Source organism: Balaenoptera physalus (assembly GCF_965194825.1).
Source record: "Balaenoptera physalus genome assembly, chromosome: 13".
In the NCBI taxonomy this organism is placed as follows: domain Eukaryota; kingdom Metazoa; phylum Chordata; class Mammalia; order Artiodactyla; family Balaenopteridae; genus Balaenoptera; species Balaenoptera physalus.
Window position 1 is genome coordinate 35,057,757 of NC_138892.1, and position 12,125 is coordinate 35,069,881.

The 12,125-nt window shown below is 33.2% G+C and overlaps 1 protein-coding gene across 1 annotated transcript in view; it reads right to left on the reverse strand.

The window, feature by feature from the left end:
* The window catches only part of LRRIQ1 (leucine rich repeats and IQ motif containing 1), a 207,712-nt gene that overhangs the window by 195,026 nt on the left and 561 nt on the right, over positions 1-12,125 (reverse strand). The window contains exons 2-6 of the mRNA XM_082418862.1: positions 8,467-8,611; positions 7,185-7,296; positions 2,951-3,042; positions 1,626-1,743; positions 866-1,089 (exon numbers count right to left, since the gene is read on the reverse strand). Coding sequence (XP_082274988.1) covers positions 866-1,089; positions 1,626-1,743; positions 2,951-3,042; positions 7,185-7,296; positions 8,467-8,611 — 691 coding nt within the window. The remainder of the gene's footprint in view (positions 1-865; positions 1,090-1,625; positions 1,744-2,950; positions 3,043-7,184; positions 7,297-8,466; positions 8,612-12,125) is intronic.

Below are 12,125 nucleotides of genomic sequence, written 5' to 3' on the forward strand. Positions count from 1 at the left end.
TGACCTGAGGATGAGGACCGCCTGAGGTGCAGCTGGGAGGAAACAGAAATGAAAACAACACAAAACTCCTTCACACCAAAAAATTTCTAGTCCCAGGAATTAGCTCAGTTATGGGAATGAGGCACATACCATCACCTACATGGCTAAACCACTTCAACCAAATATGTTTTACATAATTGCTAGATATCAGACCACATAGCAAGGACATTACATGATTGAGAAAATTCTATTGCCTTTTTCTATGATTAGAAGGGTGTAAAAAAGTAACAACTTATGTAGTAAATATCAGCTTTTTTAGGACAATCTTTGAAACTATGAAGTTTCAAAGCAGTACCTGAAATTCTAATGAATTTCATGAAAACTAGGCAAGGAGTCCATATTAATACTGTTAATCCACCATCAACTCCTTTGATTATTAGGACTAATTAAAACCCATAGAATGGAGCTAAATCCGCAACATAAACCAAAACATCAATACTGTTCAGAAGTAGATACTGATTTTAAAAAATGTATGAAGGGCTTCCCTGGTGGCGCAGTGGTTGAGAATCTGCCTGCCAGTGCAGGGGACACGGGTTCGAACCCTGGTCTGGGAGGATCCCGCATGCCGCGGAGCAACTAGGCCCGTGAGCCACAATTGCTGAGCCTGCGCGTCTGGAGCCTGTGCTCCGCAACAAGAGAGGCCGCGATGATGAGAGGCCCCGCGCACCGCGATGAGGAGTGGCCCCCGCTTGCCACAACTGGGGAAAGCCCTCGCACAGAAACGAAGACCCAACACAGCCATAAAATAAAATAAAATAAAATAAATAAAATAGTGTTTAAAAAAAAAAATGTATGAAAAACAAAAATTAAAATTAAAAAACCTTACCTTCTGAATATTCTCCAATTTCTTCTTTTCAACTTCAAACTGTTTCATCCAGTAATGTCTTTTTTCTTCTTCTTCTTGAAACTGCTTTTCTTCTCTATCCCTCTGAGCTTTGAGAGTTTGTTTCTTTTGGTCTTCTAGTTCTTTCTGTTTGTCTTGCCAAGCCTCAAAGGACTGCCTACATCTTTCTTCCACTTCACAGTATCCGAAATTTATATCAGCATCATCTGTATTCATGAAGAGAAAAATTTTTAAATCAAAACAGTCAAAACTGATCCAGTGCAAAGTTTAAAAGTAATTTCAAAATAAATAAATAATGTCAATATATTACCAAAGTAAAAGTGATAATATGCAAAATACATGAAAATTCCATTGCATCAATAAAGAAGTCACATAACTTGCCTTAAACTATTCCATAAGACTTCTATAAAAACATAATGTGTGTGTGTGCGCATGTGTGTAGTTAAGGGATACATAAGGAACACAGTTAAGAGACACTTAAAAAATTCAGGTCTGGGTATATCTATTGCAGTCAGCTATATATGTGGAAAATGTTCAACTATACTTACATGAAGTTAAATTAAGAGTCATAAAAAAACTATGAGAACATGTAATTAAATAAGCATAGCAAGTACACAACATTTTTCAAATATTGTGACTATATTCTTCTAAATGTCAAAAGAAAACCGTCTAAATTTTTTTCAGATAATTAAGGTCAATCACATAAAAATTATCATAAATATCACCAAGCAATTTAGTCCACCTGGCAAAACATGTTCATCCACAGGCAAATCACAAGGGTCAGGCTCTGGAACAGAATCAGGACTGCCACAATGAGTTTTACTTCTCAGAAATTCTTCTTTTTCTATTTCAGATAACATCTAAGAGGTTAAAAAAGTACCAGTGATTAAAGAAAAACAAAATAGAGAGTAAAGCTATTATTTTAATAATGTATTAAGTATTTACATACACATATCTAGAACTTTATTTACTTCAAATCGCTCTCAAATACAATTCTATATAGCACATTGATAATTATTCTCTTTATGGTGAAGAAAAATGTTTTTTCCATGCAAGCGCACTGTGTTCTACCCTCCTAATGTTTTTCAGAATTCTAATTACTTTCTAATATTTACTCACAGTATTCAATTAAACTGCTTAAATAATCATGTCAAAATGTTTCTACTAATATGTGTTTTCCTCCTAATACCTTTCTATATTTCTTATCTGCAGCAATAGCTCACATATACAAATTGCTAATATATTCAGTATGTTTTAAAAACAGAACTATTCTCTAATTTGCCCTGACTTACATACAAGTTATAATTTTGATTAATACTTTTCCATAATTATACTTCTATATATTCTAGCTTGAAAGATACAGGATATCTATTCCACTGAAGTAGCAATATGATAATTCAAAATTAATATATTTCAGGTTTGAGGGTTACCAAAAAAGAGAGTAAGAAACATACATACAAGTAATTTTCACATTATGCTAAATACACAGAGAGCAAGAATAGAGTAAGGTAAAATTAGAGTTGGGTAAAATGAGAAGTAAAAATGATTTCAAGATGCTGAACCTGTGGAAGAGGTTTTCTCTTAAATACATTTCCGGGAGTTTCACCCAAAAATGCTAGGCTCTCCTTTACTCTTACTTTTTTACGGATGTTTCTGTTTTACCATTTTTTTAAAAAAAACTAACATAAGATATTCTACGTTTAAAGTTTCCACAGGGTATTTAAAGTCTCCACTGGATCATAGTACATTCCTAAGCAAAGTAATAATATTAGAGTATACTTCATTGTTTTCCTTGGAGTTTTTAGGGAAAAAATACTATTCAATATAGTTCTGCTCTCTTATCTACATTAAATTCCCAAGTATTGATGGTTCAAATCACTATTTCTAATATTTTTAAAGATTGAAATTTGTATTGTTTTATATTATATGCCAGAGGAGGAAATAAATCCAAAAATTATTAGCTTAAAATAATTTAATTTTTAAGCCAGTGAACTTTAAATGCTACATGAGAGGTAAAGGTAAATTTCTAACTGTAATATTGAGTACTTTCAGTCAAACAACATATACCTTCATTAATTGTTCTGGATTTTCTTTACATTCAGTTCGTAATTCTATCCTTAAATGCATATGATTATTAGAAACTGCTCCATAGTCATAGCCTATAAAGAGAAAGAAATATTATAACTTTAAATATTAGAGCAGGACACAACATGTTAAAATCCCAAACTATTTCATCATCCTTTAATCTCAAATTCTACCACAGCATATTCTCGATCAGTAACTCAAAACAATAGGAAAATACTGAAGAACAAAGAACATAGGAAATCTGTAATCTTTATTCAAAAATAAAAGTAACAGATTTTTAGAGCTCTTTATCACCTTTCATATTCTAGATTGAAGTTCATTTTCCATGTACACAGAATAATGCTGTGTTTAATATCACAATGACACCTTGATTAGAAACCAACAAAAGTTCAATTCTACCTGCCACAAACTAGCAGTATAATCTTGCAGCACAAGATACTGAAAATGCTTTAATAAAAGTCTTAATTTAAAAGATTATAATTACTAACATGTGAATGAAGTAAACTTTCATTCTCAATTTCTTGAGTTTTTGTTGAATTTTATTGTGTTTTTATCATCTGTGCAGATGTAGTTATGTTTCTTTTCCTTATTCAACTAACATGTTTTATCATGGTAATGTTCCCTAGTAGTAAACTATTTTTTACAGATGACCATTCTGCTAATTAACTGACTATTCACACCTATTTTGTCTATTATTATAGATTTTCGTTTTCAACACCTATTTACAACCTCTCTGGCATGTTTTCTTATGTGAGAGCTGAAAAGCAAAAATAACATTCTCCAGATGCCTTTGAAGCTAGGTTTCTGAGGGTGATTTATATTCTGCCAATTGATACATTTGTGTAAGTCTTCATTTTCATAAAAATATTATGTGTGAAGAAAGGCAGAGAGAGAGATTTTCATTTTTCTGGCTCAGACTATGATAGAGGGTGCTTTGGGTTGGAGACAGCAGTGTATAGTAGAGGATTAATGTCTCTGAATTTCTTTATTATATCAGCAGCTACTGCTGCAGCCCAGTTCTACAATGTACTTGCATGTATATTTTCTACACTTTGGATGTTCAGCTTAGAATCTGTTTCTTCAGTTCTATTAACAATTCTGTTATTTATTGTAATAGCTAGTCTCCAAAGATGTCACTCCCACACTTCCTGGTATGATACCCTGTGTAGTCCCCTCCCGCACAGAATCTGTGCTGACCCTATGTAACCATCAGGATGTGGTAGAAATGATGTTGCATGATTTCTGAGAATAAGTCATATGAATCTTTACAGGGTTCCATCTTAGTCTCTTGATATTTTGTTCACAGGATGCTCTTTCTCAGAATCCAGGTGCCATGCAAGCCATAGGGAGAGACCACATAGGTGCCTCCAGCTGACAGCTCCAACTGAACTCCCAGCCAACAATTAACATCAACTGCCAGCCATTTGAGTGAGCCATCTTAGAATTCCAATCCAGTAAAGACTTCAGATGACTGTGGCCCTAATCAACATCTGACTGTAAATGCATAAGAAATGCAAGCAAGAACTGCCTAGCTAAGCCCAGTCAACCCATAGAACTATATAAAAGATAACAACATACTGTTATTTTAAGCCACTAAGTTTGTTTTACACAAATACTCCCCAAAACCTTACTGCTTAAAGTAGCTAAAACAGCTTTTGTCTACAAATGAGAGCCCTAATCAGTACATCCATATTCATAAATAAAGTTAGCCTCAGTTTCTGTTATGTATGTGTATGTGAGGCTTGCACAGTTTTGTATTTAAAATGTGCAGTTTTTTATAAGTGAAAGATTAATCTGCAGCTTTTTTGGTCCTTGATGGATTGGAATAATTCAATTGCGAAATTATCCCTAGTTCCTAACGACATTTGAGAAGATATCTCTTTCCACCTTCAGCCAAATTATTGATTTAATCATGATTTCTCCTTTATCAAGCAATTTTGATAATTTGAATTTTCTTAGAAAATTATTCTATTCATTGAGACTATCAAACTTATTTGATTAGAGCTATATACATGGGATCTTATAATTTTCTAAACCACTGTTATAATTGTAATTATATAATCTTTCATGTAACTAATTTTTTTTTAATTTATTTATTTATTTATCCATGGCTGTGTTGGGTCTTCGTTTCTGTGCGAGGGCTTTCTCTAGTTGCGGCAAGCGGGGGCCACTCTTCATTGCGGTGCGCGGGCCTCTCACTATCGCGGCCTCTCTTGCTGCGGAGCACAGGCTCCAGACGCGCAGGCTCAGTAACTGTGGCTCACGGGCCCAGTTGCTCCATGGCATGTGGGATCCTCCCAGACCAGGGCTCGAACCCGTGTCCCCTGCATTGGCAGGCAGACTCTCAACCACTGCACCACCAGGGAAGCCCCACTAATTTTTTATAATTATATTTCCTTTGCTTTTTTTCATAATTAGGCTCTATACTTGCCAATATATTTAAAATACATTTTCATTGTATAAACCTTAGTAAATATAAATAAGAAAACCATTAAAATCCCCCATAACTTGACTATAGATAAGCACTGCTAAAACCTGAAGGGTCTACATAAGTCTTACTATATCCTTTCACACAGGTACTCAGAACAAAAACCTTGGAGCCAAATTTCCTCTCTTCCTTTCATACAAATCCATCAATAAATACTTTTGTTTCTTTCTACCTTAAGAATGTTTTCTAGAATATGACTGTTTTTCATCATTTCTACTCAAATCACTCTCATCTCTAACCACACTACTGTGACAGTCTCGTAGTGGACTCTTGCTACCTCAAGGCATCTTCTCTACAGTCTCCAGAATGATTGTCTCAAAATATGTCAGATTCTGTCACTCCTTACTCAAAAACCTTCATATACTCAGAACAGAATCCAAAGTCCACACCTTGGATTGATAAGAGCCCTGTATGATCTGACCCCTTATTTTCTTGGATACAACCACAAAGACTTACTATTCTTTGAACATATTATGCCCACTCAGTGTGCCTTGGCCTTTACGATTCCCTCTTTCTGGAACACCAGCCCTCTAGACATCCACGTGACTCACTTCTCCTTCACTGAGATATCCCATGTGGCTTACTGTCTCATTTCAGTCACTACTTAAATATCACCTCCTCAGAGAGGCCTTCCTTGACTTACCCTATCTAAAATAGTAATCTTCAATCTCTATCCCCTTATCTTTTTTTTCTTTTTTTTTCCGGTTGCACTGGGTCTTAGTTGCGGCAGGCGGGCTCCTTAGTTGCAGCATGTGAACTCTTAGTTACGGCATGCATGTGGGATCTAGTTCCCTGACCAGGGATCGAACCCAGGCCCCCTGCATTGGGAGCACAGAGTCTTAACCACTGCGCCACCAGTGAAGTCCCTATCCCCTTATCTTAAAATCCTTCCTTCATGGAAGTTATCATTATTGAAATATTACATATGTATTTATTTGTTTATTGTCTGTCTCCCCACACCAGAACATTAGAATAAGAGAGGACTTTTGCCTATTTTGTTCCCTGCTGCATTCTCAGTGGCTAGAACATATCTTTTCACACAGTAATATTTTTGGTACAAGTATCTATGAATATCTACATTATAGTTAATACTAATATTTTTATAAATGACATTAAATTTCATAATAATTTTAATAGTATATCATGAAACTCTTTATGTTATTAAACATTGTCTAAGCCATATTTTTTTAATGAGTGTATTGTTAGACACACCAATGTCCTGTTGAACATTTAGGTTGTTGCCATTTTTCATTATAAACTAAGCCAGGATTAATTCTAGTTAAATCTTTGTTCATTCTATTATTCTTAGAATAAATTTGCAAGAAGTAAATTTGCTCAGTTGAAGCAAATAAAGATTGTGAGGCTTTGATATAAATTATATTTTTCTCCAAAAATATGTATGAACTGATGCATCTAAAATAGTCCCACAATTAGTTTTCTTTTCTTTAACATAAAGTAATAGAATGTCTGGTTTTAATTAGGACTGGCAAAACAAATTGTTAGTGGCTAGTACTTACTTGAGACCTAAGGAAGGTAGCAAGTAAAACAAATGAATGAACTAAATTGAACAGACCAATATACTACGGATATTTTATTAGAGATAAATGCACAGACCTGTATATGACAAGAGACAAGAACTTCAAGCAGTTTAATTTTCTAAATTATAAATTATTCAGTATTCATACTTACAGAAAACTTATCTGCCAAGCAGATGAAAACTGTACTTACTTAAAACATCAGTATCTTCCACATCCTGAAGAATGAGCCCTTCAACAGTTTTACTCTTATTCTTTATGACGTTAATACAGTGAAGAACTGAGTCAGGTAATTCATCTAAATCCTAAAAATGTAAATAATGAAAGAAACTGTAAAATTCTTTACTAAAACTATGTATCAAAATCTGTTTTGATATGCCAAAAATTTGAGTAAAATGTGTAAATGAGGTAAAAGGGCTCCGTATAAAGAGCATAATCCAAACAAATATATTTGGTTAAAATTTGCTTTTAATTTTCAGGTGGTTATAAATTGCATCCATGATTCTGTTGGATCTCATATTCAAATGAATAATTTCAGAACTTTTGTCACACTTAAATTAGCTGTGAATAAAAAGATACAATAATATAAAAATATTATTTTCTCCAAAAGTATTATGTAGGTTATTGCAATCCTAATTAAAAATCAAAGTGTAATTATTTTTTGAAACTTGACAAATGAGTTTTTTGGAAAAAGCTTAGTTGAAAAGATTTTGAAATAGCAAAACTACTAAAGGAATTTGACCCATTTTATATTTAAAAATATAAAACCACTATAGGGCAAAAATTAACACAATAATAGAAAAGAATAAATAGTCTTGGATAGATCATATGTATAACAACAAAATATATACAACAGATATGACAAATCAATTGAGAAGAGGTGGATTATTCCATAAGTGACCCTGGGAATATTTGTTAAATATGTGCAGGAAAATTTTAATTAGATCTACTTTCTATAACATAGCTGAAAATAAGTTTCCATTGGATTAAGGATTTTTATATAAAAGAATGAATCCATGAATAACTTTTCTAGGCATATAAACATTGGAGAAAATACACAAATGAAAAGAAAATAAATGTTTGATTTCCAAAAAAGTAACTATTCTTTGGTCTAAAGATTTCACATACATTTTGCTTTTTATGCATATCTAATCACATTAGAATGCTCATGATTAAGTAAAAAAAGCAGGATACAAATATATACGTGAGTGTATATACATGTATATATACATACACATAATTATACATATAGTACAATCCCAATTTTGCGAAAAATGCACACATATACATGTGAAATTATAGGTAATTTCTACCTTCAATATACCTTTTATATTTAAATATCTACTAATATATATTGCTTAAAGGTGACCCTAAGGAAAAAATGAGATAAGTATACAAAACACACTGAGAAAAGTGATATTTCTCCTAAAAGGCTTATCCAGTTAAAAGGTTCAAAAATACAACACAACACTTACTGTATCACTATTATCACTCTGGGTTTCTGATTTTGAATCACTATCAAAATCATCTTTTTCCAAGGAAGAAATGCTGATTTTATCCAATTCAGCTTCTATTTCTTCTTTGAGCTTTATATCATCATCATCGTTGTCTTCCATCATCCTTCATAATAAAACACGAAACCATTTAAAGAAAACTGAAGAGGCTAAATGCCGGTAAAAACTATAGGTTCTTTAATGTGCCATACCAATCCAACATGCTCTAGGTAAAAATTTAGTTTAACATAGTTTTAGTTTAACAAACTTTTGTCACACTTATCATGGCTGTACTATATATTAAAGAAAATGTTTTCTCCCTATATTCATTCATTATTTCTTTAATGTTTTGACTACAAAATGATCAACTCTAATAGTACTCTTTAAATTCTCTAAAGGAAAAGTTACATGGAATGAACTGGCTTACCTTTCTGAACCAAGAAACTTCATACTAAAATTCATTTTCATGGTAATAATTAATGGCAAAATACCTCTGAACAGCTTGAGTATTCAGAGATTAAAATATTTATAAGAGAACAACCTATGTCTATATATGGTGAAACATGTGGTTAGTTTCTACTCATTAAATCAGAGTTGTTAATTCCACCAGATAGCCACATGTTTTTACCAACAATAACATGTTGCAATAATGGATAATACATGGCTTATAAGTTCAATATTTATTTCATTTAAATCTCTAATGCTTGTAATGGATATGGGTCAAGCAGTACATTGTAGTAGGTCTTCACATCATCATCGTTAACTACCATCATTAGCTTCCATGTATTACGCACCTGTGACAAACCAGGCACTAGAAGACACTTGAGTGATTGATAACTTAACGGGTTAAAGGTCATTATAGTCATTGTATAGATGAGAAAACCAAGGTCGGAAGAGGTTACTTAACTGCCCATAGTATGAAGCTAGTAAGTAACGGGAGCAGGATCCTAATTCAGAGATCCTGAATCCAAAGCCAGTGCTTTTCCCACTATCAAATGGTATCCAAACTCAGTCAAGCTCATTATCTGCCCAGCAATCCCTTGAACAACTTCTAGTCCAATAGTCTTCAAATTGCAGATGGTAACCCATTCGTGGATCAATAAATTAATTTAGTAGCTCTTGATCATCTAGTTTAAATGATAGGATAGAATAGGAAAAGTCAGGATAGGTCAAAAAAGAAACTGTAAGTGCACTACATATAATACAGGTAAAAATTGTTTAAAAAAACTTGTTGCAATTATAAGTACATGTATATGTATGCATGTGTGCATGATCTGCAATGTAAATTTTTGTTTGTTTATTTTACTGTGGGTCTTGGTAAAAAAAAAGATTGAAAAATACTGTACTAGTCAGCTTTTATTTTATTTTCCAGACTATTCCAAACTTTCATTCTTTCCTCCAGTCCCTTGCCTTTCCACTGCTGTCTTCTTCCTGGCCCTTCCTTCCTTTTTTTCTTTCCTTCCTTCCTCCTTCCTTCCCTCCTCCATGCTCTCTCTTCTTCCATCCCTCCTTCCACTCCCTTCCTCTTTATTTTCCATCTTTTACTCATTCATCTCAAAATCAACTTTTTGGGAGCCTACCAGATGCATCCACAACAGTGCTAGGTGCTACAAATACACTGATTAAATAAGTAACCTGTTTTCATAGAGTTTACAGTCTAGTTAACAGAGAAAATGAAACATCCTCATTTTCCTATTTCTTTTCCTGAAGTCTCTTCTTACTCTAATCTTATTAGGAGAGGAGACCCTCTTCCTAATAAAGTGTAATCCTGTACTTATGCTCTGAATCTGACAACTTCTCACCTACTGAACTGTCTGCTCCATCCACTATTCCTTCTGTTTACTACCTTGCCATACATTTGTATTCCACTGCCACCCCCTCCATAAACAAAATCAGTTCATTCCTATCAAAAAACAAAAACAAAAACCCACACAATACCTGTGCCTGTCCTTCCTCTAGCTATAGATATCACATATCTTTCTTTCACATGTAAATGATTTAACTCGACTGATCTCCATGTATTGCATACACTCTTAGGCATTTATCCCAGAGAAATGAAAATTTATGAAAATGAAATGAAAATTTCATTAATAAATGAAAATTTATGCTCACACCAAAACAAATGTTCACAATGGTTTTATTCATAATAGTCCCAAACTGGAAACAACCAAAATGTCCCTCAATAGGTGAGTTAAACCGACTCTAGTACCTCCATAACATCAGCAATAAGAGGCATGAACCATTGATATATGCCACAATACCAATTATTCTCCATGAATCTCCAGGGAACTATGCTTAGTAAAAAGCCCACAGCAAAAGGTAATAGACTATATGATTCCATTTATATAACACTTCTGAAATACTAAAATTTTATAAAAATGAGGACATATTAGTGATTGCCACTAATGGAGTGGATGGGATTGGAGGAAGGTGGTTATGGTGATAAAAGGGCAACATGAGAGATCCTTGTAGTGTTGGAACTGTTCAGTATCTTGACTGTGGTTGTTAATTAGTGAGCATATTCAGATGATAAATAGTGTATTACATAATACACACATGAATACAAATAAAATTGAGGCAATCTGAATAGGATTAGCAGATTATACCAATATCAATATCCTGGTCGTGATATTACACTAGAGTTAACAAAACATTACCATAGGGAGACACTGGACAGAGTGTATAAGAGGTATTTCTGCATTATTTCTTTAAGCTGGATGTGAATCTATAATTACCTCAATAAAAGTTTATTTTAAAACATCCTAAGTACTGAGAGGACAGTTAAATAAATTATGATAAATCCACAGAATGAAATACTATACAAGTCCTTTAAAAAATGGGTACATTTACTGTACTCCTGTGGAAAGGTAGCCAAGAAGAAATAACTGAACAAAGGCAAGTGGCTGAAAACTACAGAGAATAACATCTCTTTTGCGTAACTACACGCACGTACACACACTTTTTTTAGACAGAAACTTTCTGGAAGAAATTGGGGAACTTTTAATTTTCATTTCATACCTTTATGTTGAGTGATTTTTTTATCATGAATATGTATTATTTCTATAACTTTAAAAGCTAATTTTAAGATATTCAATTTTACTCATAACCTCCCTCTTCCAAAAGAAAACAAAACAAAACCAGGACCAGTGCAAAATGCTACCTGTAATCAAACAATTAAAATGCGATTCAAAAGCTTTGCTAGGTGGAAAATTAGATTTTTTTAAAATGGCTATAAAGCAGAATGTACAGATGCACAAAACTTTCTATAGAAAGAAAGGCAGGAGAATAGGGTAAAGGAAAGAGACATTTTCATTATATGCCCCTCTCTGCTCATCTACTGGCTCTTTAGATCAGCCCTGCCCAATTACATATTTGAGCAACATATTTGATTTTAAATTTTGTAGTAGCAAATTTTTAAAATGTAAAGAGAAACAGGTGAAATTTTAATAATATATTTAATTCAATCCAATATGTCCAAAATATTATTTCAACATATAATCAATAGAAAATTATTAATTATAAGGCCAATGTAATTACAAAGTTTACATTTTTGTTTTGTAAAATAATTCTTCAAAATCCGATGTGCATTTTACACCTACAGCACATTTCAATTCGCACTCGCTGCATTTAAGCCCTCAATA